Source organism: Vitis vinifera, chromosome 1 (genome assembly GCF_030704535.1).
Source record: "Vitis vinifera cultivar Pinot Noir 40024 chromosome 1, ASM3070453v1".
In the NCBI taxonomy this organism is placed as follows: domain Eukaryota; kingdom Viridiplantae; phylum Streptophyta; class Magnoliopsida; order Vitales; family Vitaceae; genus Vitis; species Vitis vinifera.
Genome location: NC_081805.1, coordinates 5,170,577 through 5,198,424, shown reverse-complemented (window position 1 = coordinate 5,198,424; position 27,848 = coordinate 5,170,577). Strand labels below are relative to the sequence as shown.

Genomic DNA, 27,848 nt, shown 5'->3' with positions numbered 1-27,848 from the left:
AGAAGAGAACGATTTGAGAGGTCAAACGGAAAAAAGAGGAAAGGACAAAGATCCTTTAGATTTGACCGAAAGCTAAAGAAACTTGAATGTTCGGTAAATTACAGTGGGTCAGGAGGAGATCAGGGTCATCCAGAGTGTGTTAGATTAGGCTTCGAATCCTTTTGTGGAATGTAAGGGGAGCAAATGATAGAGACAAGAGAAAATTGATAAAGGATGTTATTAAAACTTAGAAGGTGGATTTAGTGTGACTCCAGGAAACAAAAATTCAGGAGATAACTAGTGGGATTGTGAGAAGCCTAGGGGTAGGAAGATGTTTGGAGTGGGGGGCTGTGAATTCAAGGGGGGGAGGGGGGTTTCTGGGATAATAGGGTGTTACAGATGGTGGAGATGGAGATGGAGATGGGCAAATTTTCAATCTCTTGTTGCTTCAAGAACTGTGATGACGGTTTTTGCTAGATTTTCACAAGAGTGTATGGACCCACTATGAAGTTGGATAGAGAAGATTTTTTTAGTAAGCTGGAGGCCATTAGAGGATTGTGGGATGAGCCTTGGTGCGCAACAGGAGATTTTAACATGATAAGATTCCCCTCTGAGCGTAGTAGAGGAGGTTGTCTATCCTCGACAATGAGGAGATTCCCAGAGGTGGTTGAGGACTTAGAATTAAGGGACTTGCCTCTTCAGGAGGGGTTGTTCACTTGGAGTGGAGGATTTAATAATCGGTTAAAGTAGAGAATTGACCGGTTTCTCATTTCTAAAGATTGGGAAGTTCACTTTCAAGGGGCCATTCAAGTTGTTCTGGCTAGGTCGGTTTCTGATCATTCTCTGATTCTTCTTGATGGGGGAGGAATGAGGAGAGGACCCGCACCTTTTAGATTTGAAAATATGTGGCTGAAGGAGGAGGGCTTTAAAGAGGTGTTGAGGAAGTGATGGGAGAGGATTCAGGTTAGCAGGTCAACCAACTTCATTTTGGCTGAAAAGTTGAAGGCTTTGAAACCGATTCTAAGAAGCTGGAATAAAGAGATATTTGGTAAGGTTGAAACTAAGAAACAGAGTGTTTGTTCACTGTCTATGGAATAAGAGGAAGCTAGGAAGGAAGCAAGAGAGACTTATAAAAAGTGGGTCATTTTAGAAGAAGCGTTGTGGAGGCAGAAGTCTAGAGAAATTTGGTTGAATGAGGAGGATAGAAATACAAGGTTTTTTTCATCAGATGGCTAATGCTCATAGAAGAAGGAATCAGCTGACTAGAGTAAAAGTTAGTGGGAGGTGGCTCACTGAGGAAAGTGAAATTAAAGAGGAAGTGAGCAGAGTTTTCCAAGGTCTGTTGGCAGATCTCGGTGGTTGGAAGCCCAATATAGATGGTTTGATTTTTGAGAGGCTAGGAGAGCAAGATGTGGAAGGGTTGGAGAAGTCTTTCTTGGAGGAGGAGGTCTTTGGTGCGCTATCAAGCTTTTGCGAGGAGAAAGCGTCAAGCCTTGACGGTTTCTCAATGGCATTCTGGCAGTATTCTTGGGATTTTGTAAAGGTGGAGGTGATGATCTTCTTCAGACAGTTCCATGAGTCTGGGGGCTCTGTAAGAAGTCTGAATGCAACCTTTCTAGTGTTGATTCTTAAGAAAGGGGAGGTTGAAGACTTGAAGGATTTGAGGTCAATTAGCTTGGTGGGAGGGTTGTACAAGTGGTTAACCAAGGTGCTAGCTAATAGGCTGAAGGGGGTGTTAGCTAAGGTGATCTCAATGTCTCAAAATGCATTTGTGGAGGGGCGACAGATTATGAATGCAATGTTGATTGCTAATGAAGCAATAAACTCGATTTTGAAAAGCAATAGAGGGACGATTCTCTGCAAATTGGACATTGAGAAAGCCTATGATCATGTGGACTGGTCTTTTCTTTTAGCGGTGTTGGAAAAGATGGGGTTTGGGGAAAAGTGGCATAGATGGATAAAGTGGTGTCTATCCACTGCTAGTTTCTCTGTTTTGGTGAATAGAACCTCTTCTAGATTTTTTTAGAGCTCAAGGGGTTTAAGAAAATGAGACCCCTTTCGCCTCACTTGTTTGTTATTATGATGGAAGCTTTCAACTGTCTACTGAAGAGAGCAGTTGCTGGAGGTTTTTTATCGCCTTGCTCAGATCGGGGAAGAAGAGGTGAAGGGGTCCAGGTCTCTCATTTGTTGTTTGCCGACAATACATTGATTTTTTGTGAGGCGAAGGTGGAGCAGTTGACATATTTGTGCTGGTTGTTAATGTGGTTTGAGACAATTTCAAGGTTAAAAGTGAATCTGGAAAAAAGTGAGTTGATACCGGTTGGTAGAGTTGAAAATGTAGAAGAGTTGGTTGAAGAGTTCGGTTATAAGGTGGGAAGATTGCCCTCCACTTACTTAGGAATGTTGTTGGGTGCTCCTTTTAAATCTACCACCGCTTGGGATGGAATAGAAGAAAGATTCCACAAGAGTTTGGCTATGTGGAAACGTCAATACATTTCCAAGGGGGAGAAGGATTACCTTAATTCGAAGTACTTTGTCTAATCTACCGATCTATTTCATGTCTATTTTCCAGCTGTCTAGGGTGGTTAAAATGAGATTAGAGTAGATTCAAAGAGACTTTTTGTGGGGTGGTGGGGCTCTTGAGCAAAAACCGCACTTAGTAAGGTGGGCGATTGTTTGTTTAGAAAAAATAAAAGGAGGGTTGGGGGTTAAGGGTCTTGGGACTTTCAATAGGGCTCTCCTTGGCAAGTGGGTTTAGCGCTTTGTAATTGAAAGAAAGGTCCTTTGGAACCAAGTGATTAGAAAGAAATATGGGGAGGAAAAAGGAGGGTGAAGCTCTTATGAGGCTAGGAAGGCCTATGGAGTTGGGTTGTGGAAAGCAATAAGCAAGGTGGGACACCTAGTGACCCCTTCATTTGACTTTGTGGTAGGTGCTGGAAAGAATATGAGGTTTTGGAAAGACAAGTGGTGTGGAACCACCCCTTTGTGCAAGGCTTTCCCTGGTTTATTTGCTCTAGCAACTTCCAAAGAGGCTTGGGTAAATGAAGTTTGGACAACTGCGGGGGAAAGGAAGGGAAGTTGGAGCCCTTGTTTCACTAGACCTTTCAATGATTGGGAGATAGAAGAGGTGAGTGTGGATGAGGAGGATAGGGTGAGGTGGATGGAATCAAAGGATGGGGTGTTTTCGATAAAGTCTTTGTATAGGGTCTTGCAGCCGGTTTCTCTTGTTTCTTTCCCTTCGAAGGTTATATGGAATTCTTGTGTGCAGTCCAAATTAAGTTTCTTCGTTTGGGAGGCTTCGTGGGGAAGAGTTCTAACCTTGGACCGTTTGCAAAAAAGGGGTTAGGCTTTAGCTAATAGATGCTTTCTGTGCCAAATGTTTGAGGAGTCGATTGATCACCTTCTTCTTCATTGTGAGAAAACAAAGGAAGTGTGGATGTTGCTCCTTTCTTTTTTTTGGAGTGTCTTGGGTGTTTCCTTTTTTGGTAAAGGAAACCCTTCTGGGATGGAGGGGCTCTTTTGTGGGTAAAAAGAGGAAGGCGGTGTGGCAAGTGGGACCGTTATACTAGTTTTGAGTCATTTGGAAGGCAATGAATAAAATTGCTTTTGAAGATAGTTTGTTGTCCATCCAAAGGCTGAAAGCTTCTTTTGTGTATTTACTTTGGTCGGAGACCAAATTGTGGATAAAAGGTGGTCCTTCGACCTTAATAGATTTTATAGATTGGGTGGGTTCGCAATGAGGGAGAAGGTTTTTTGTTTTTCCTTGTTGTTTTGGGACCAATTGTAAGTGGGTAAGTGTCTCTATACTGTAATTCTGTGGGTCGCTATTTTAGCGCCTCTTCGTAATACAATTCTTTTGCTTATTGATCAAAAAAAATTATCTCCAGTTAAGATAATGCCATCTACATCCATGATAAGAATGGTCATCTTTCCATTACTCGAATGTTTGAGAAATAACGTATGATTAGACTGATTTTGGAGATATCCGTAGCCTTCAACTGCTCTTGTAAATCGATCAAACCATGTTCTAGGTGATTGTTTCAACCCATAGAGTGATTGCTTCAATCTACAAAACTTTTCTAGCTTCATAAACTCTTTCAAACCCTAGTGGCAAGTCCGTAAGAACTTCCTCCTCCAACTCACCATTACCTAGGAATAGAAACATTAGAGACATATTTCGCAATAGGATGCATTGTGCAAGAACGAGCACCTTTCCTAAGTGCAATGGGAATATCATGATGAAAGGAAATTCTCACTACCAGACTCGAGAATCAAAGTAGGATTAGGGACTGAGTTACTTGGTCATTTGACTTGCCTTTACCTCGAGAAGTTTATTAGCATGGGTTGATGCTGTTTATCATGATAATTCTCCCTTCTAGAGTAAACATGAAGTTCACTTTCAGGTTTTCTTGGTAGTGTTTTGCCTCCTATTAATGATTTTCCATAGTCTATAATATTCAGACTAATGGGATTAGGATCAGACCAAGAGAAACTCGGTGAAGAAGTGGTTGGTAAAGGTAAAAAAGCCAACACTTCTGTCTTCTTTCCCATTATTCTGCCCCTAAAGGATACTTTTGGTGAAGTATGATTGGTTTTCAATGAATATAACATCTATACAAACAAAATAATTTTCAGGGATAGGATATCCTAGTAATACACATTTTTTAGATAAAGTTTGAACGATTTTGTTTATGAATATGGACAAAAGCCACCAAACTGAAAACCTCAAAAGAGGTGGTGAGGTGAAGAGTTGAGTATGAGGATTTTGACTTTTAACAAATTATTTAAAGGAGTTTCAAACTTTAAGATCTGACTTGGCATCCTATTAATCAAATATGAAGCTGTAAGAACAACTTCACCCCATAGCTATTTAGGAACTCCCATGGTGAACATTATTGCCCTTGCAACCTCAAGAAGATGTCAGTTTTTCCTCTCAGCAATATTGTTTTGTTGTGGGGTATCAAAGCAAGTGGATTGACTAGTCATGTGATTGATGCACTTGAATCAATGATCCATGGTGTAGAGTTCTTTAAAGTAGTGAGGGCGCTTAGAGGATATCTTTTTTAGCAAGAGAACTGGTTGAAATAAGAGTTTGAGATTGAGTTTGATGCAGCAACTTGTAGAGATGCTGCAACTGCCCTTTGCTAAAGGGAGATGTCATAGGTCGAAAAATTCGCATCTCCGTCGCAGCTTGCATTCCTCACCTTGTTTTGTCTCCAAATCAGCCACCCATCTAGTTTGCAAGTTTGCCATGTAATTTCCAACAATAGCTCTTGTATGTCAAGGCTTATTGTAGAAATCACATGAGATGTTGCCTTCTCTTCAACCTTTTGCTGTAGTTTCTGATTGGTTACAACAGTTGTAGTTTCTATAGTCATGGTGTTCAAGGCAGAGTTCTCAATTGAATTGAGACACCAACTGGATTCTTTTCATCATCACTATCTTCTTGCTCTCTTCGCTTCTAACCTCTGAGAATACTTCTCTAGTAGAAGGTTTGCTCCCTGCCTAAAATACAACCTCCTAGCTCATCCAAATCTACATTGAGTCCCACTAGAAATTCAAAAACGCGATCCTTCTCTAACATCCATGGCACATGCCTTTTAAACTCATAAAAGAAATCAAGTTCTTGCCATCACACCCTTTGAGGGTGTTATAATATGTTGTAACACTTTGATCGCATAGTTTAATCTCACAAATCTTTGTCTTGATTTCGTAGATTTGTGCTGAATTTCCAAAATTGGAATATGTCTCACCAACTACCTCCCATATTTCTTCTGCAATAGTGAGAAACATGTATGTTTGACCAATTTTTGGTTCCATAGAGTTCACAAGCCAGAACATGATCATTGAGTTTTCAGCATCCCAAATAGAATAGGTTGGATCATCTCTTCTTGGAGCCTTTGTTGCACCAATCAGATAACCAATCTTTCCCTTTCCTCTAACAAACAACATCACGAACTAAGACCATCTTAAGAAGTTTTGTCCGTTCAATCTATAAGTGGTAATTTACAAAGTTGGATAGTCTCCTATACTTAACAATAGAATCTGTGAATTCTAGGTGGAACTTTGCTTCAATGAGTCACCCAAGAACTCCTCATCAGAAATTCCAGACATGGTGATTACATATAATTAATCTTCCAAAAAACGATTGAAAAACAATAGAAGGATAGCCTTCCACAGATTTGGCAAACAACTAGAACAAAAAAAAAAAAAAAATTACTAATTTAAAGAACCATAAAAGAAAAACAAAATGTGGCACAAAAGGATTCTCTGATACCATGTGTGCAAAGCTAAAGAGAAAATATTTTTTCTGTAACATAATAATTTAAGAGTTTACAATCCTATTTATTTACAACAGTTGCTAAAGAGGAATAATATGTACACAGGGAATTTAGACTAAGGATTAGCCTAAAAAATAGGAACTGTTATATCTAAAAATGAACATCAGATTTATAGGAAATAATTTCAAAAATCTCTCCTAATATGTTGTACCAATCTTACCTAATTTACTGCACTAAATTCTCAGTTAACAACACCCATTAAGGCAACATGGCTTTGTATTTCCAACATGATGGAGTTCTTCAAACTTCCCCATCATAGTTTAGGTGCATCACATCAAAATCCAGATATATGCTCAATGATATCATATCATCCTACCTTTTCTAGTAAAAATGATGTTTAGATTTTCAATGGTTCTTTTTCCACTACAGCGAAAAACAAGATTTTAATGTCCTACTCATCTATTGCTTTCTTAAAGAGTTCCATTTTCCAAACTTGACTGCTGATCAATCATCTTAGAGTAACATGATCATAGCAAAAGACCATTTGAGGCTAATGTTCACTTCATGGTGAATATCCATATGATACTTGTTTTGGTTTCCAATGAAGCAGGTGTCCATGTACAACTATTTGCAAATGTCAATAAGATGAACTTAATGATAAACTCAAATGGATCCTACTTAGATAATCTTCTTTTGACTTGGGAGAAACTCCTAATTCCCTCTCTATTCATTTATTAACACAAAGGCATAAAAACACAATAATTCATGAGAACAAAAAAACTATATAAGAAATATTTCTAGGAGACAAAGGGAATTACACTGAAGTGTGAATGAAATTAAAAGCACAGTAATTCATGAGAAAAAAAAAACTATAGAAGAAATAGTTCTAGAAGGAAAAGAGAATTACACTGAAGTGTGAACGAAATAAAGAGTGCGGTGCAATTAGCAGCAATCGAGTATATGTTTCAACCAGTGCAATGCTAGGCACAACCTGTGGCAAGATGTTAAAATTAAGCATCAAAATACATTTTGTTAGATTCATAAAACTCTTGTGGACCCACAATAGCAATGATGAAAGTTGTTCATCCCTTTTGCATTTATTCATCCATAAGGAAATTATTATAGAAATAATATCTAGATTCTATTTCATTGGAGTCAGCTGACTAAAGAGTATTGTTCAAAAAAGCACAGCTGTCAGAATGTAACCAGATTGATGAAACCAAAAGATGCCATAGTAATGCGCATTCCATATTAAAACTGATATTTTGAATTGATAAAGTATTTAGTAGACTTAAAATTTGGAAACTTAATGTTAAGCATGATGGATTAGTTTCAATTTGCAATAAACAGTCACTATGGTCCATATTGTAGTTGATTGTATGTTTTGGACACCAGAAAAATTAGCTTCAAAGAACATCAGGATGATCATGGGTGGGGGCTCTTTACAATAATCAAGTGGGCTTTTGTTTTTGTGTTCTGGGATTTTGTGAGGCGTACCAAGGGGAGTGTTGTGGTAAGAAGCCATGTAAGCATTTTATAGATGCTATCGACTGAGAGGAACATTAGGTTTTGAGGATAAGAGGAGACATTTGATTACTTGTTAAAAGGTGTAAGTGAAGAGAATAGAAGAGATGGAGTCTATCCCTTAACCTAGTCTATATCAAATTTGATGCAACTCCGTACCGATGCCTAAATATCAATTATAGTATGAACAAGATAATAATATTGAGTACCTGTCCTGAAAACAAAGAATCTTCCATTTGAAAGGCCAGTTTCATACATAAGTGCAATGAAAATCCAGATAATAATGACATCGGCAATGGGCTTATTTCCTTCATCACCATTACCCTCTCATTGGACTGTAAATGTGATCCCGGTATCAATTCTGCCGCTCCAGCAGAGGAGAACCAATTCATCACAGTGTCACAAGCAGGCTGTGCCATGGTGTAAGACATAACCCAAAACATTCCAATTGATCTATCATCCAAAGTCACATAGTCCATCATGCGTTCCCCTGACACAGAACCAAGCATGTCAGCAAAGCATAGAAGTGTCCTCATTATAAGTTTACATGCATTAGCTAAATGATTATTGCTACTGTGGAGTTTATTTTATTATTTTCTTTTAAGAGTTATTTATTAGTTATTAGCTTCCAGTTATTTAGAGCATTTTCATAATCTTAGTTGAAAATGTAAATAAGTGAGAAGAACTCTTTTTTTTTTCCTCTCTTTTTGATTAGGAACAAACTATTCATTTATATGAATTTAAGTACAAGCAAAGGAGGAGAAATCCTTCCAAAATATTAAGGATGATCAAAAAGAGAAAAACCTAACAAGAGCCAGAAAACCAAAATCTTTCTATACTTTATTTTTCATCCTTCCTTCATCCTTTTCCCTTTCTTACCTTAATCTCAGCCACACAAGGTTTTATTTCTAACTTGGTACTAAAGCATCAATCAAATCCTAGAACTTATTGTAGATTAGTTAGATCATTTCACAAAAAATAGAAAAAAATCAAAAAATTCAGAAACTCCTAAGATTGCACAAAAATTGATTTTTTTTATTGGTGTTATTTTCCAATTTATTTAAAATCATTTGATTTCTATTTCTCTACAACTTACGGAATTTTCAATACTCATGTTTTGGTTTTGGAATTTGGAGTTGCTTTTATGGTTCTTCCCCCCTTTTTTTAAGGCAAAAGAACAACCTATTAAAAAACATCAATCAAAGATGAGGTAAACGCAAAAGAGGTACAAAAAGGCATTAAAGGGCAAGAAACAATTAAAATAAACAAACTAGCACGACCAACTCAACCCAAAAATTCTAGAACAAATGTGCAACTTGCCCACACAAAATTTGGATCAAAGAAAGAGTGTTCGGATAAAAGAATCTTTGCCAATTGAATCAACCACTACAAGCCTTCAAAAATTCTTCAGTTTCCATACTATTAAATGATCCAAAACAAACATAACAAAGCTAACCTCCAAGCCTTTCTTTAAGTTTCCCAACAAGCCAAATCCCCCGACAACCCCCCACCTCCACTCTTTTCCATTCACCATAGGAAGCAACAACTATGTCACATTAAAAAGAGAATAATAGGTGTCATAGCCTATGGGCCACCCCACAATGAAAAATGATATGATTGGCCAACTCCTATTGCACATGCAACACTAAAAAACTATAGTTCAATTTCTCTTTAGTTAGTTTAAAGTCATAATTTTTTCTTCTTCCTAAGCACAAACCTTTAGGAGAAGCCAAAAAAACCCCAAACTTCTTTGGTTGTAAAGGGACCTAGAAAAACTAATTCCAAAGAACTATAAAAGGATTTTCTTAAGAACTTCCCATCCCTATTAAACCTCCACGTCAATCTGTCCTCAAAATTCTTTGAACCATCTTGTCTTGAATCTACTTAAAGAATTATAACTCCCAATCTTGAAAATTTATGAAAAATTAAATGCTTCAATGTCCAACAACTACTGCCCATTTCCAATCCTTACCCAAGCATCCTTGGAGTCAGCAATGGAGAATAAAGTAGCATACGATGCACTCAAAGTAGAACTAGTGAATCAATACAGCACAAGTTATGCCAAAACCTAATCCTCTCACTGCCTTCTTCAAATCTAGCACTAGCATGAAACTCTTTCCATCATCTCCTTGTGGCTTTCCACAACCCCATCTTATACCCTTGCTACACAAGAAAACAAACAAACCCTTCACCAAACTTGCCCAAATAGCCCACATGTACAACCTACCTCTTTCAATTGCAAACCACCAGCACCATATTCTATTGAGGGTTTTTGTTAAGCATAGATAGATTTTCAATACTTAAGCCACCCTCACTTTTATCTAAGAAAATAATCAACTAGTTTACTAGATAGGATTTCTTCTCCATAGCACCACCCCTTAAAAGAAGTCTCTCTAAATCTTTTACAATCTTAAAGACACCTCCTTGGAATAACAAAGAAGAACATGAATTAGATAGACAAGCCTGAGAACATATTCTTTAAAAGAGTTAATCTTCCACCCTTGGAGAGATATTGGCGTTTCTAGAAAACTTCTATGAAACCTCTTCTACATCACATCCCAAACTGAAGAAAACTTGAAAGGGAGCACCAATGAGAAGCCCAAATTGGTAAAAAACAACTCTCCAACCCTATAACCTCACAACAAGGCTATCACCTCCAAATTCAAAACCTTACCTACTAAGATTAACTATTTTCCTCTAAGTTGATACACAACCTCAAAACCGCTTCAAACTAGAGAAGAGACTACCTCAAGCAAGTTAGTTGCTTTATGGAAGCCTTACATAAGAGACATTCCTCCTCCCATACCCTATCTCCTTAAAACATAAGATGAAAACCCCTTTCCTTGCCCTAGTAAGAAAGCAACATTGAGCCTCCATCACCAACACAAAAAGATATAGGGGAGAAAGAATCATCATGTCTCAAATCCCTAAAGCTCTACAAGAAGTTAGTAAGATACTCTTTTCACTAAAACAAAGAATATAAATGTAGAGATAACTTTGTTTTTTGAATCGATGTTTGGTCAAAACGTATTATATCTAACAGTGATAAAGGAATTTCCAATTTACATGATTGTAGACTTTTCCTCTCAAACTCTTCAAACTAGAAACTTACGTTTCATTTTCTATCAAAGTCACATCTAAAATTTGTTTACCTTCAACAAAAGCATTTTGAATTTTTTTTTTTACTTTTTTTTTTTTTATCAGTAACAAAGGCATTTTGAAACTAAGTTATGGTTTTCCTTGCTATCACCTTCAATATGGTTGCCAATATTTTTTCCATAATACAACCCCATGATGAAATAGATAGGCCTCAAATCTTGCAAGTCTTCCACACCCACACCCCCTCCATCCTCTTTTTGGAACCAACATTAAGAAGGTAAATCGAAGACTTCTCTAGAAAGTCCCTATCTCATAATACTCTCTAAAAAAAATCCACCTACTCACTCTCAACAAAGTCCCTACAACTTTGCCAAAATCCTAAAGTGAAGCCATTAAGACTAGTAGCTTTATCCTTGACTATACAAGGCTTCACCTATTACCTCATTAGCAAAAGACACCTTCAAACCTAAGGAATCAACCCTATCCAAAAAATTGAAAGCAATCCCTTAAGTCTTTCATCTTCAGTCACTAAATCTAAGAAGAAAAGTTGAAAATTTTCAATGCCCCATCCTTAATCTATGCATCTTTCATGTGGTAAATACTATTCACCTTTAGTCTTTTTCTTCAATGAGCATTCACCATCCTATGAAAGAAATTTGTATTTTTGTCCCCTTTTTAAGCCATAATTATCTAAACTTTTTTGTCCAAGAAATTTTCCCCAATCTAACTTAATAGTTGGAATCATCCATAACTAACAATCCTACCTCCATCTCTTTTACATAAAGCGCCTTTTCTCTCTCCTTGTTATATAATCTACTAATAAGATCCAAAGCTTCATCTTTATGCATTCCTACATTCCCAAAAGCCTCTTTATTCCACACCTCCAAGTCTTTTTTCAAAGATTACATTTGGAGGCTGGAATAAAGGATTCATCATTAACCTAGTGCAATAGAAACGTAAATGGGAAGAGTTTGTGATTGCTTCATCTTATATGATTTAAACTTAGATTCTTGTGGTTTAAAAGATCATGTCCTTGTTGCTGAAATCCAATCTACTTTTGTTAATGCTTACTCTTGGTTATTGAGATTCTCCCTTGGACAAGGTTTCACTATGGCTTTTTCAGATACTTCTATCTTAAATCTCTAATAATGGAGGTCATGGTCATTCTTGTGGCTGTTCTCATGAGGGTAGTCATAGTGCTGGACATAGTGATAGAAAATGTGATCACTATGGTAGCAACAATTATACTAAGCCTTATTGTGAGAAATGTCATAAGTCACAGATTATATGCATCAAGTCATTGATGTCACCATACAATCATTATAGCATTTTGATACATCAAGAATGGAGTTCCTAACTCTGGTTTTTGTAACAAGATACACTCATTACTCAACTTAAGGAGTTCATTCAAACATTACAAGTTGTTTTTTGTCATCTTTCACCGCTACTACTTTAGCTAATTGTCGAAGATTGAGTTAGGATTTGTTAGATTTCAAAATAAAATTGAATTTTAGATTAGATTTGTTATTACTTTTATATTTTTGTTTTAGGTTGTTTTTCAGTTCCTATTTTTAGGAGAGAATGGTTAACATGGTTAACATCTTTCTGCCTATTTAATGTAATTCTAATTGACTAAAAATTGAGCAGATTTTATTTTACCCCTCAAAACCTTTATGGGGTCAAAGCACCGGGCTCTTTAAACAGTGTTCATGGTGAAGATAGCCATGATGGGAACCCATAAAGGGGATGCCTCAAAAACTCAGCAAGTTATTCAACCATTGGAGAGATCATTGAATGGACAGGATCACAACGACATTAATCTGAACCAGCAAATCACAAACCATAGACTAAATGATTCGAATTTTCCATAGTGGTCCCAGGTTGTCAAATTTTATCTATGAGGAAGGAGGAAGATAGGTTATTTAATTGGAGTGATTAGCTAGCCAAAGCAAACAAATGCAGCCTTTAAGAACTGGGATGCTAAGAATTCCCTAGTAATGGTGTGGCTTCTCAACTCGATGGAACTTGAGATCTCTTACCCCTACATGTACTACCAAACAGCTAAGGAAGTTTGGGACAAGATAAAGGTGGTGTACTCTAACCATGTAAATTCTTCTCACAAATTGGAGATTAGAACACAACTCTATGGCCTAAAACAAGGAGATCAAACCGTTACACAATTCTATAACAGGCTAAAAACTCTTTAGCATGAATCAGAGATCTTGTCACCAATATGGAATGGAGTTGTCCTATCGATAGCACAAGGTACCAACAATTGCTCGAGAATGATTGTGTTGTGGACTTCCTTGAAAGTCTAAACAAGGAACTTGACGATGTAAGTGGAACGAATAATCAAAAGAGAACCGTTTTTTCTGAAGTCCATAACGAGGAAACACATTGTATAGTCATGTTAACCAATGCTGAAATACTAGTGGAGAATTCAGCGCTTGCATCTAGGAGTTTTCAACCCAGTGGAGAGAAATTGAATGACAAGAAGATGGAGAAGTCATGTTGTGATCATTGCAAGAGGCCATGGCATACTCGGGAAACTTGCTGGAAATTGCATGGCAAGCCCTTGAATTCGAAGAAAAAGGCAGATAGTGATGGCAAGTCATTCCAAGTGACTAATGAGGCATCTCAAGGACACCAAATCAATTGGGAGACTCTTCCATTCACAAAGGATCAATTAGATCATCTCTGCAAACTTCTCCAAAACTTCGTAAATTCCTTTATTTCTTGTTCATCAGCCTAGAAAGGTAATTACCTCATTGCAGCCTTGGTTAGTGTCAATTTGAATTGCCCTTGGATCATAGATTTGGAAGCAACAAATCATATGACTAGTAGTTCCAAATTTTTTTCTACTTACAATCCTGTCTAGGAAATCAAAAGGTAAAAATAGCAGATGGTTCTCTTTCAGCTATTGCTAGAAAAGGATCATTTGTTATATCTCCCTCCCTCACACTTCATAATGTTTTTCACATTCCAAAGTTGTCTTGTAACCTTTTGTCTATTAGCAAATTAACTTGAGATAAAAAAAAATGTCAAGTTAATTTTTTCCACGATCATTGTGAATTTCAGGAAATAAACTCGAGAAAGATGATTGGCAATGCTAGACAAAGTGAACGTCTTTATTACCTTGTAGACAGAACTAAACTAGGAAGACAAACTCACAGTACTTGTGTAGCATCTATTTCTATTTCTACTGATAATGAAATAATGTTGTAACATCTTAGGCTAGGTCATCCTAATTTTCATTACCTTAAATATTTGTTTCCAAACATGTTTAAAAATAAAAATCCATCATTGTTTCAATGTGAAATTTGTGAATTAGCCAAACATCATTGTGCATTTTTTCCTCCACAACCTTACAAAGCATCAAAACTTTTCTCAATTATTCATAGTGATATCTAGGGCCTTCTCGAGTTACTACTTTTTCAGACAAAAGATGGTTTATCACAATTATTGATGATCACACATGAATTTGTTGGGCATATTTGCTAAAGGAAAAAATCTGAGGCAAAACAAGTATTTAAAAAAAAATTCACAACATGGTTCAAACACAATTTCAAATTAAAATTCAAGTTTCCAAAGTGATAATGGAAGGGAATATTTTAAAAACATTTTGGGAAAATATTTTTTGGAAAATGGAATTGTGCATCAAAGTTTTTGTAATAACACTCCATAACAAAATGGGATAGCAAAAAGGAAAAAACAAACATTTATTGAAAGTAGTTCAATCTTTAATGTTTTCTACAAAAGTACCTAAATATCTCTAGGGTGAAGCAATTTTAACAACTACTTTTTTAATTAATCGTATGCCTACAAAAATTTTGAAATTTCGACCATTAAAAGTTTTTCAAAATCATTATCCCACATTGAGACTTTATTTAAATATTCCTTTGAAAATTTTTGGATGCACAACCTTTGTTCATATCTATAATCACAATCGGGAGAAACTTGATCCAAGAGCTAGGAAGTGCATTTTTTTTTTTTTTTTTGACATTCCCCAACACAGAAAGGGTATATGTGTTTTGATCCGATCTCAAAAAAATTGTTTGTAACCATGGATGTGACTTTTTTTAATCAAAACCTTTCTTTAGTAACATTCATCTTCAGGGGGAGACCAATGGTAAAGATTCATTGTTTCATAATTTCCTCGATCTTGAGGAATCAACTTTGGTTCTTCCCATTCTTGACGACAAACCTGTTGTTGTTGTTGAGGAATCAACTTTGGTTTTTCCCATGCCCGAGAACGAACCTGCTACTCCTTCAGAACCCACACCTGTTGTTCCACCCAATAATGCTCCTGATGTGCATGTTGCAACTCCTATTGAACTTCCTGTAAGAGCTACAACACCTGAATTAGAGCCTGAGATTGCACCTGAAAGGGGTTCTTTTTCAAATCCTAGTGAGGAAACTTATATTTTAGGTGAGAAAATTTTACAACCTGCCTTAATGCCAACTAATGAAGACAAACAAACAAAAATTGATGGTAGAAAACAAGCAAAAATAATGACTGAGAATGTTTACTCAAGAAAGTTCTAAAAGCAAAAGAAAAAGGTCAAAGCTCTGCAGCAAAATCATGACTCTAACCCGAGGTCATATTCAAAATCCACAAGCGAATCAAGTAAAAAGCCTTAAGTTTTAAATCCTTAAATCTATTGATCTTTCTATTGCTTTTCGAAAAGGAGTCAAATCTTGCACAAAACATCCTATGTCAAACTTCATGTCATACGAACAATTGTCACCATCTTACCGTGCTTTTCTTTCACAACTCTCTCATGTAGAAATTCCTAAAAGTGTGCAGGATGCTCTAAATAATCCTAAGTGGAAGGAAGTTATACTCGAGAAGATTAGGGCTCTTGAGAAGAATCAAACTTGGGAATTGCTGAATTTACCAAAAGAAAAAACGATTGTTGGCTACAAATGGGTCTTCACAATGAAATACAATTCCAATGTCTCCATATAAAGGTTCAAAGCTCGATTAGTGGCAAAAGGCTATACTCAAACTTATAGGGTTGATTCCTCTGAAACTTTTGCATTGGTTGCAAAGCTAAACACAATCAAAGTCCCGTTGTCCATTGCTGCCAACATAGATTGGTCTCTACAACAACTAGATGTGAAGAATGCCTTCCTTAATGGTGATTTAGAGGAAGAAGTCTACATGGATATCCCACCAGGCTTCAATGAAAAGTTTGTCTCGAAGATTTGCAAGCTAAAGAAATCGCTCTACAGGCTGAAATAGTTACCAAGAGCTTGGTTTGACAAGTTTACCCAATCAATAAAAGGGTTCGGTTACACTCAAGCTCAAACAAACCACACCTTATTCTTCAAATTTTCCAATGAAGAAAAAGTAACTATTCTGATAGTTCATGTTGATGATATTATTCTAAGAGGAGATGACTTGCTGCAAATAAAAAGATTGAAGGAACACTTGGTGATGAGACTTGAGATAAAAAATCTAAGCCCGATGGGGTACATTCTTGGAATGGAAGTTGCTCGCTCCAAGAAAGGAATCATTGTGTCACAAAGAAATATATTCTCGATCACCTTAAAGAAACAAGAATGATTGGCTGCAAACCTATAGATACTTCTATGGACCCTAATCAGAAAATTAGGGAAAAAAATAGATGGAGTTCCAATTGATAGAACTCAGTACGAAAAGCTCGTAGGCAAATTAATATATTTATCGCACACTTGGTCGAATATCGCCTTTGCAGTAAGTGTGGTAAGTCAATTCATGCATTCACCACATGAAGAACACCTAGAGACAGTCTATCTAATTTTGAGATATTTGAAGGCAACACTAGGAAAGGGACTCTTCTTTAAGAAGAACTCACAATGAAACATTGAGATATATACCGATGCAGACTGAGTCGGTTTTGTTACAAATAAAAGATTCACTTCAGGCTATTGCACATTCGTGTAGGGAAATCATATCACTTGGAGGAGCAAGAAACAAAGTCTAGTAGCGCAAAGCAGTGCCAAGGCTGAATTTCGAGCAATGGCACATGGAATTTGAGAGATTCTTTAGTTAAGCCAAGTTCTGGGAGAATTGAAGAGACTAACAGATCATACTATGAAGTTGTATTGTGATAACAAAGCTACAATTAGCATCGCACATAACCCGGTACAACATGATAGAACCAAACATGTTGAGATTGATAGGCATTTTATAAAGAAGAAACTTGAGGTTGGTGTTACCTGTTTGTTATTCGTTCCAACAACACAATAGATAGCAAACATCTTGACCAAGAGACTTCTAAAATCTCACTTCGAACATTTAATAAGCAAGTTGGGCATGATCGATATCTATGCTCTAACTTGAGGGGGAGTGTCAAAGATTGAGTTAGGATTTGTTAAATTTCAAAATAAAATTGAATTTTAGATTAGATTCGTGATGACTTTTATATTTATATTTTAGGTTGTTCTTCAGTTCTTATTTTTAGGGGAGAATGGTTAACATCTCTCTACCTATTTAACGTAATTCCAATTGACTAAAAAATGAGCATATTTTATTTTTCCCCTCAAAACCTTTACTAATTTAGGTAATACTAGAGGTGTGGCCCAATCTTTTTCATCCCAGGTCATTCTCTAAAACTAATTTCATGTATCAGGTAAATCATATTTCTTCTCTGATCTAAAACCTGTTAACCATCATATTGTTTTGGCAGATGGATTTTTTAAGTTTGTTCTAGGACAATGCATACACTTTGCTACATTTTATCATTACGGCATTACCTTCTAATCTCTATAACCTAGCTTTCCATTTAATTTGTTTTTTTTTTTTTAGGATATTATGCCAATTCTATTGAGAAGATTATGTTAATTCCTACTATAAATGAGACTTAATTATAAATCTTTTTGCAATGTACTCCTAGAAATCATAACATAATTAGAATAAGATAATTGTTTTTCCTTATTTAGCTCTACTCAGTCAAACTATTTTGTTATTATTTGAAGTATTATACTCATTCAGAAAAGTAAAAAGAAATTTTCCAAAGCTTTCTTCAACTTTCTTCATGGTATTAGAGCCTATCTAGGATTTCAGGAATTTTTTTTCACTACTATTTTTTTTTTTTAGTCTTTTCAAATGTTTGAAATAACTTATGAGATATCTATTACTTCAATAAGACAATTTGCAATCCCTAATGATAGCCTTACAATTCAGATTACCTCCCATAAACTCGATGAACATAACTTCCTATGAGGTCTCAATCTATGAAGTTTTTTATCAAAGGCAAAGGGAAGAAGGGACTATTAGATGGCTCTTAAAAAGACATTCAATCCACAAGATCCAAGTTTCAAGACTTGGGATGTAGAGAACTCAATGGTCATGTCTTGGCTGATCAACTAGATAGAGCATAATGTCAATTAATTTTATAATTTTTTTTTTCTACGGCTAAAGGGATATGGGAAGCAGTGGCACTTACCTACTTTGATCAACATAATGAATATCAATTATATGAAATGAGAAATAAAGTATATGAGACTAAACAATGAGGAAGAACTGTGACATCCTACTATAATGTCCTAAATCAACTTTGGCAAGAGTCAAATATTTATCAAGACTATGATTGGAAATGTCTAGAAGATAGTTTAAAGATCAAGCAAATATGACAAAGAAAGGGTATTTGATTTTTTTGGTGGGTCTAAATCTGAAACTTGATTAGGTTCATAGTTTAATTCTTGGGGAAAAAATCACTACCATTTGTCAAAGAAATATATAATGAGGTTAGAAGGGAAAAGAGCAAATCATCAGTCATGATGGGCATGCCCAACATAAAAAATTCATCACTAGTCAGAATCAGGCCTAAGGCTACCCTAATAAGTGGACAACAAAATAGTGGCAAAAAGATCAATGACAAAGTTAATTTGACGTGTGATCATTGCCACAACTCTCATCATACAAGAGAAGTGTTAGAAGTTACATGGAAAGCCTCAAGGAAGGGGCAAAGAGAACAAATTTCCTAGTAATAATGGATGCAGCCAAAAAGTCACAACTGAACCAATTGAGAATCAAGATGTTGAGAACTCAAGATATCTAGAACAACTTTTTTTCACCAAGGAGCAACTCAAGCACTCTACACCCTAACTCCACTGCCATTTCCTCAATATCTTCAACCTGCCCAACAGGAATTAATTCGTTTTTAGCTAGATTTATTCTTAGACCAGAAGCCGCCTCGAACCAAGCCAAAATCCAACTTAGAGAGTTTAGATGTTCTTTCCTTGCTTCGCAGAAAATGATTGTGTCATCAACAAAGAGCAAATGGGACACATTCATCTCCATCCCCCCTCTCCCTCGAAGTCTACAGCCTAAAATGAATCCCCCGTCAACAGCCCTTCTTATAAGTGCACTTAGCACTTCCATACCCAAGACAAAAAGGTAAGGAGAAAGGGGATCTCCTTGACGCAACCCCTTGGAATTGGAAAAAAAGCCTGCTGGCACCCCGTTGACCAAAACAGAAAATTTTGCAGTTGAAATGCACCACCAAAAAAAGGGCTTTATAAATATAAATAGAGATATTTTATTTAAAAGGCGTGTGTGCACTTCTCTTGAGAGTAACTTTCAGCTACAATAAAGATCAGAGATCTCATTGCGAAACTTTGACAAGGGCTTCAAGGAATCCACTAAGAAGTATAGGGGAGTGCTACATCAAGGACATGGAAAAGGAGAGTAGGTGCAAATGATGTAAGACTCTATGGAGTAAATGCATCCAATCAAGTAAAATTGTGTACCATTTTCTCATATTTAGTAGATTATTTAGCAGTCGAGAGACCACCCATAGTTTCATTTGTGTGATTGATTTTATTTATATTTGCATGAGATTTTTGCTCTCTAAAGAATTAATATAAAGGGACAAACCTAAAATAGGTAATAAAATAGATTAATTCAAAAACTACACCTTCTAAGTAGTTCCATTATATCAAGACTAGAAATAAAAATTTCTTTCATGATTAACATGGACTAGTTTTTCCTTATTTAGCTCCACTAAGTCAAACTATTTTGTATTATTTAAAGTATTGCACTCATTCAGAAAAGTAAGAAATTTCCAAAGCTTTCTTCAGTTTTTTACAAGTAAATCCAATAATACCTTAAGTTAATTGGTATCTTTTTCTCCCACAACCTATGTTTTTTAGGAGATTAGAACAAAGAAGATGATTGGTTTGGTTCATGAGACAAAAAGATTGTATTTGAATCTTGGTGAACCTTCTTCATCATATTAAGTGCAATAATCTCACCTCTTTAATGGCATTTCTGTGTAGGTTATTCATCTTAGCCAAAAAGAAGATGATTGGTTTGGATCATGAGACAAAAAGATTGTATTTGAATCTTGGTGAACCTTCTTCATCAGTATTAAGTGCAATAGTCTCAACTCTTCAATGTGGCTGCCCAAAAAAGTGCCACTGTGGGGGAATTATGGGACCAGAATGTTGGCCAAGGAGGCTGGAATCTAAGGTTTTTTAGAAGCTTCAATGATTGGGAGCTGGCCTTGGTTGACGAATTGTTGCAAATCCTAAGGAATCAAAGAATTACTTTGGAGGAGGATTTGGCCTTGTGGAAGGGGGGAAAAAATGGGAAGTTTGGTCTCAAGGATGCGTATGGACTGTTGACCAGCCATAGTACATCTCTGTTCCCCAAAAAGGGCATTTGGGTGGAGAATGTGCCTTCCAAGTTAGCGTTTTTTGCGTGGGAAGCTACTTGGGGGAGGATCCTTACTATTGATAGGCTTCAAAAGAGAGGATGGCAAATCCCTAACCGGTGTTATTTATGTGGTAGTGAAGAGGAAAATGTTAATCATCTTCTTATACATTGTACAGTGGCTAGTGTGTTGTGGGGGATGGTTCTTAGCCTGTTTGGAGCCCAGTGGGTCTTTCCAGAAACTGTAAAGGAGGTGATTATCAACTGGAAGGGTTCTTTTGTGGGCAAAAAGAGGAAGAGAATATGGAGATCCATACCGTTGTTTATTTTTTGGACAGTGTGGAAGGAAAGGAATAGATTAGCATTTAGGGGGGGGGGAGCTAGCTATACAGAAAATTAAGTATTCTTTTGTCTGTAATATGTGGGGGTGGGCAAAATTGTATAATGGTGCGGAGTCCCGGTCCCTTATAGGTTTCCTGGAGTGGATAGCTTCCAGTTGAGGGCTGGTGGGTTTTTTGTTGTTTTTTTTGGTCCTTTGTTGTGAGGCCTTTGTCGCCTCGTATACTCCCTGTATGCTTCGCGGCGTTTGCCTTTGCTAATATATTGGTGTTTATTTATCGAAAAAAAAAAAAATAGTCTCACCTCTTCAATGGCATTTCTGTCTAGGTTATTCATCTTTGCCAAAGTTATGTCTAGTACACATCTTATGAGTCATGTGTCAAGCTTTGAATGCAAAACTGGGCAAGCATCATCATAGTTCCTTTCCAAGCATCATAATAGGTATAGTCGTCAATCTAAGTCCTTTAATAAAGTCTAACCAGACATTTAGAGTCCCTCTCAAACTGCTAGTTTGAGTGGATTTCTTTATTTTGTTATATTTATTTATAATTACATTTGGATAATATGGATATTTTAGATGAAAAGATCTAAACTACCTAATATTATTTCTAAATTCTACAATGAAGTTGTTGCTTGATTTGGTAAACTTATTGAAGTTATTTGATCCATTAATGCATTGGAATATAATAATCTATAACGAATTCATTTTTTTTTGCTTGTTTTGATATCATTCACCACACTAGTTGTGCACGCCCCTTTCAACAAAAATGTTATTGTTGAGTGAACACATTATCCTTTAACCTAGATATTTCCCATGCCTTATTGTTCAATAAGTAGGTACTAGAAAATTTTTGGATCAATGCTGACCACATCCCATCTCATTAACTACAAGCCTACTACTACTATTATTAATCAAACCCTTTTCTCCCATGTATGCCTTTATCTCCTTTTCAACTCATTCCTAATGTATTTAGTTGTATTACCCTTATTCATAATTTGGACTATTAAGCCACTAATTAACCTAAATGTTTAAACAATTAGGTAGTGGACCAACAATGTAAGTTTTTTTGGCCTTTAACCCTAACCCCCACCTCAAAGGTAGCCTTTGTTAGATTTGCAAGTGGACTCAATACATTGGGGGAAATTAGCATGTTGTGAGTTTATAACTCATGACCTCCCACTAGAAAGGCCCTAATACCATTCCAAACTACCAATTGACCTAAACTTAAATTGTTAGGTAGTGTACCAATAATGTATATCAAGCTTATTTGGGATTTAGTCCCAACATTGACCTTAATTGTGATAAACTTTCTGCTCATGCTTCTACACGTATTTTTCTTAGATATACATACTCCTGTGTAAAATTGTTAACATGTTGCGACAATTGAGTTGCTACCTTCATTGCAAATAATCCTATCTTTCATGAGCATACCAAGCATATAGAAGTTGATTGTTATTACATTCAAGACTTTCCAAGCAAAATCAAATTGATACTTCTTCTGTTCAATGTAATGACCAGTTGGGCTACATTCTTACATGAGAGTTGGCTTACGATACCTTTCATAAACAATGTTCCAAGCTAGGCATGTGTAAACACTATGCTCCGCTTTGAGGGAAGAGTTAAAATTATTATTTTTTTGTTTGTTTTGTTTAGTCTTATTGATTGGTTATTAGGTATTAGTTATTTGGGGTATTTTTTATAATCTTAATAATATAAATAGATCAGAAGGTACAAGCATTCAGGGAAGTCAAGTCAGACACACCTAAACATTTCTACACCTTTTTCTACTTTCTTCTTCCTCTTCTTCTTACAACCTAAATTTAAATCTCACAAGATTTTACTTCTAACTACCACCATGCTTTCAAACCATCTACTAGATATAAATTTCATCAAAGAAAAGACCAAAAAGAATAAGACTGACCAATTTTAAACAATTTGTAAATTTAAGATACTTGCAATTGCAGGCATAGACTTTGCTTCAATAACAACAATGCTTAAAAGGATTTGAACTCATAACACATGGCCTCCAAATTGATAATTCTAACCACATTTTATAATAGAATCAAATCTATGAGATGTACCTTTGTTTGCTAGTCTCCACCATTCATCTATTTGCTTCCCTTTCTGAAGTTGCTCATTGTTCAAATATTCTCTGGTTGATGTATTCAAGGACCAAATTCGTAAATTCTGACAACTGCTTATAAAGTCAAGTAGGATGCTTTGAGGATTGTTAGGATCAGAGCTTCTATCTTCTTTATGAAATGATAGAATCTTTCTAGTTGTCTCCATCTATCAGCAGAATTGAAATGCCTAAGTTAAAATATGTCAATCGGCACAAGCAGAAAAAGGTAATAAAAAACTACTGGCGAACCATTGATTCTGAATGTGAAATAAATAAGATTCTCAAACGATAATGTCATCTGATTGAGTGCAGCTAATAGATGATTTGAACATTACAAAGAATGAAGTAATGATTTTATATCAGTGGCAAGAGGAAGAAAAAGATTGGCAGAATCATATGGCAGCAAAGACAACCTTTCTAGGGTCTGAGGTTAATGCATTCATCACAAGCTCAACCCGAATAATCTGTGCAAGCAGCCAAGTAACATGATTCGTCCGAAGAATATGGTTATCTCCCTCTATCAGGCGTAAAATAAGCTTGTCCACAAAATCAACAAAATCAATGCATCCATTTTTCATAAGAAAAAAGAATATATCTGAAAATACAAGCCACTCCTGCCAGCAATTTATATCTGCAATAAATCAGTATGAGGAAATGAAATTAGTTTATCAAAATAAATGTTACAAAAAGTTGCCAACAATCTGTGATACTAATTTCCATTCTAACTTCCCTGAGTGCATTCACCAGGTAAATCCATTTATTTAAATCATTAAACTGCTTTGGTGAATTCTTCAAATTTTGGGGGGCAGATCAGAGATGTTATGGCAGAATTTAATTAGCAAATACACCCTGAAGCATGGCTTAGGTGACAATGATTGTGGTGAGACTAGGGAGGTTCCAGACTCATTTCCATGCACCCCACCCTACCTTACCACCCAAAGATAAGGAGAGGAAAAGCCCTATTAATATTGACATTGTTCCTAAGGTGTGCAGGTTAGCAGTGTCAAAAAATTTCATAAGAGGAAAAAAATAAAAATAAAAAAGTAAAACACCCACTTTTACCCTCAACCCTTCATAATATCTACAGTCTACTAAAATTTTAAGGCTAAATCACTTCTGCCCTTACGTAATTGTGCACTCTTCTTCAATGGCTACCCCAAAACCACATAGTTTAACTTAAAGTGGGACCATGATGCCACAATGAACAAGACACCATATATCCCCGTTTGCCCCAGATTTCAATAATGATCTCATGGTGGATATTTCTTCATGGGAAAAAAGAAGATTGTTAAGTTAAAGGATGCCTAACAAAGAAGAGGCCACAATCCAAATACATGTAAAATTTGTGCCAAGGCCACAGAAGAAGACAGCCTAATTCCACCTTCCTTAATCCAAAACACCGACAAAACCAAAGAAAGAATATCAGGAAACCTCACAGCTGCAGTATTCCACGTAAATAAAGCCTTCAGAAATAAATCTTCACTTCCAGAACCAAGTTCTTAATCCCTTCAAAAGTTTGTTTGTTACACTCTTCTCCAAACCAGCCTATGTGTGTTGTCCTGAGGACAATATATGCATCTAAACAGATGTAATGATCTCAACATGACAACCATGAAAAGTAAGATCTTCCAGGTCACCCTTTAGGGCATAAAGCTATGGCACCAGGTGGCACATATTGATGTAAGGTTCCTTTCCTCAGCCAATTATATTATTCTAATTAAGAGAGGGCTAGTAATTGGAATAAGGCTCTATAGGCCTTAGCCCATGAGATCAATTTTCTTCTTCCTGTTCATGCTTGTGGTGAATGTCCTTAGTAGAATGGTTCTTAGGGCTGAACATCCTAGTAGATGGCTTTAAACCTTGCAAAGTGCAGATTGGGGTCCTGATTTCTGTATTTAGCCGGAGAACATGAAATAAATTTTTTTATAAAAAACTAATATGGATCAGAGGGATTATGTTGAACAGAACTGCTTTTCTTCATCTGTCTGAGTTTCTTTGACCAAGGAATCTGTTTTTCAAGTATTTCAAGTATGGACCAAAGAGCTGTTTACTTATGGAGGCAAGATTGAGGTCTTACCAAACATCAGGCCCATCTCCAACGGGAGGTTAAAACTAAACTTTGATAGATGCCTGCTGAAAGTCCCTGGGGGGGTAATCAGAGACCACAAAGATAATACCATTCAAGCCCTTTCCTGAACAAAGGGAATGACCAAGGATTTTGAGGCTGAGATTCTCGAATTATGGGAATTAAACAGGGCTCTTTTTTCCCTCACAGGTCAGAACCTTAATGATGAGAGGGACTTCAACTAGATATTTCTAAGCATACTATTTTTTTTTTTTTTTGATTGGAAACGACACAAAGATATATTGATAGAAAAAATAAGTACAATAAGAAGGATGAGAAATCCTCCCGCCAAAGACAACTAAATTACAAGAAAATACACAGAAAACAAACGAACTCTCTATAAAGGACCATTCCTTATGGAGTACACACCGCTAACTAATCAAGTTGTAACACATTAAGGGGAGTCCCCTTAAACGCCTTGAAACAGAAAGCCCAAAGAGAAGCAAGAAAAACAATAGAGTCCCAAAGAAACTCTGAATTCCTTACTTTATCCTCAAAAATCCTCGCGTTTCTTTCCCACCACACAACCCGAATTAGAGCGATGCTCGCAGCTTGCCACAAAACTAACCCCCACTTAGAAATACCAAAACCATTAAATTTGATGGACATCATGTCAAAGATGCTCCTCGGGGGAACCCAATCCATCTTAGCTAACTGAAATAACCTGTGCCACAACCCAATCGTTAAGGAAAAATGAAGAAAAAGATGATCTGCTGATTCCCCATGCTTCATGCACAGAATACAAATATCAGGACTAAGGGCTTTGTAGGGTCTTCTCACTTGTAGCATGTCATTAGTATTCACCTTCTTGTGTGTCACTAACCAGACAAAGGACTTCACTTTGAAAGGAACTTGAGAATTCCAAACGAACTTAGAAGGGAAATTCTGAGAAGATTCAGAAAATTGAGATAATGCTAGAAAAAATGATTTGACTGAAAAAAGCCCTGAAGAGGATAATGGCCAAAATCTAGCATCTGGGACCAAAGGAGATAGATGCAATTCATCAAGTGACCGCATGAGGCCTTCTAAGTCCTCTATCTCATAATCTGACAGGTTACGGCAAAAATTTAAATTCCAAGAGAAAGGACGAGTAGGACCGAGAACTGAAGAAATAGGAATGTTTTTATCCACGACTACTCTAAATAGTATTGGATATTGGGTTCCCAAAGGTTGGTCCCCCCACTACAAATCTTCCCAGAACCAAATTCTTTCCCCATTTCTAAGCATACTATAGGGAGCATAAGTTCGTCGCATTATAATCACTGGATGAGGAGGATCCTTCATATCTCTTGAGACATGAAAACATATTTCTTGCAAAGGCCCAAATCAGAGAAATGCCATCAAACTGGGAGCTCAACCCCTTCGGTATTTTGTAGACGTGATCTTCTATTGTTTGGGTTTCATGTATTTTTTTTTTTCCTGAAAGGATATCTCTTCCTTGTACATCTTTTTTCTAGTTAACAAAATTCTTTTGCCTCTGAAAAAAAAAAAAAAAAAAAAAAAAAAATTGTAATGTGACTATCTTCAAATAAGGCTGCTTGCAAAATATTATGACTACCATGAGCAAAGTATTTGATTAATTTAATGTGACTAATATGCTTAGTATAACTAAAAAAGTTTTGAAGAGCTTATTGCATTTTAATTTTTAGATTTTCTATTTTATTTTATTTATCAAAAACTACATTTTTTTTTTTTTTTTTTTTTAGGTATCAAAAACTACAAATTCATCGCAAAGAATTTAGAGAGTATAAGGATGAGAGATCCTCCCAAGATTTACACAAAACTGACGAAATGAATGAGAAAGGATGCCAATACCACTCCTAAGCAAAACAAAAGATGCTACACAACTCAAAAAGGAAACTATAGAAACTGAGAATAATACAATTGTATATTCAATCGTGTATATTTTACATAATCGGGTCCCCATTTAACATATACACAAAAAGCAAAATATAGAAATATAAAAATCAAACCAAACATTTAGTCTAAATATCAAATCTAATTGGGGCCTCAATCTTCTACCACAATATCCTACAAATCACCCCCCAAATCATACGGGATTTCCACACTCCCCCTCAAGTTGGATCATAGATATTAATCATGTCCAACTTGCAAATAATATCTTCAAAGCTAGATTTCTGTAACCCCTTGGTGAATATATCTGCCAATTGTTCCCTTGTAGGGATATAAGTCATGCAAATCGTCCCCTTCTCAATTTTCTCCTTTATAAAGTGTCTATCCACTTCTATATGTTTGGTCTTGTCATGCTGAACAGGATTATGAGAAATACAAATGGCGGCCTTGTTGTCGCAATAGAGTTTGATGGAGAGCTCTACTATAATGTGTAGTTCTTCCAACAGTTTCTGCAACCATAGTCCTTCATATATACCTTGTGCAACTGCTTTGAATTCAGCCTCAACACTGTTTCTAGCTACTACACTCTGCTTCTTACTTTTCCATGTTACTAGATTTCCCCAAACATAGGTACAGTAGTCGGTAGTAGACCATTTGTCTCTTGCTGAACCCGTCCAATCTGCATCTGTATAGATCTCTACCTTCTTACTGTCACCCTTCTTAAAGAACAGTCCTCTCCCTGGAGAACCCTTTAGATATCTGAGGATCTTATACACTGCTTCCAAGTGACTTTCCTTTAGTGAATGCATGTACTGGCTAACCACACTTACGGCAAAAGCAATGTCTGGTCTAGTGCAAGAAAGGTAGATCAGTCTACCAAC

The 27,848-nt window shown here is 36.3% G+C and overlaps 1 protein-coding gene across 5 annotated transcripts in view; it reads right to left on the bottom strand.

Moving 5' to 3' along the window:
* Positions 1-27,848, bottom strand: part of LOC100262719 (mediator of RNA polymerase II transcription subunit 23) — a 101,231-nt gene that overhangs the window by 37,844 nt on the left and 35,539 nt on the right. For 2 of the 5 annotated variants that reach the window (XM_010654876.3, XM_010654945.3), the window contains exons 6-10: positions 23,402-23,619; positions 22,948-23,155; positions 15,088-15,231; positions 7,994-8,274; positions 7,168-7,251 (exon numbers count right to left, since the gene is read on the bottom strand). In XM_010654876.3, coding sequence (XP_010653178.1) covers positions 7,168-7,251; positions 7,994-8,274; positions 15,088-15,231; positions 22,948-23,155; positions 23,402-23,619 — 935 coding nt within the window. The remainder of the gene's footprint in view (positions 1-7,167; positions 7,252-7,993; positions 8,275-15,087; positions 15,232-22,947; positions 23,156-23,401; positions 23,620-27,848) is intronic. The other 3 variants (XM_010654984.3, XM_010655020.3, XM_010654906.3) reach the window with 2 other exon arrangements.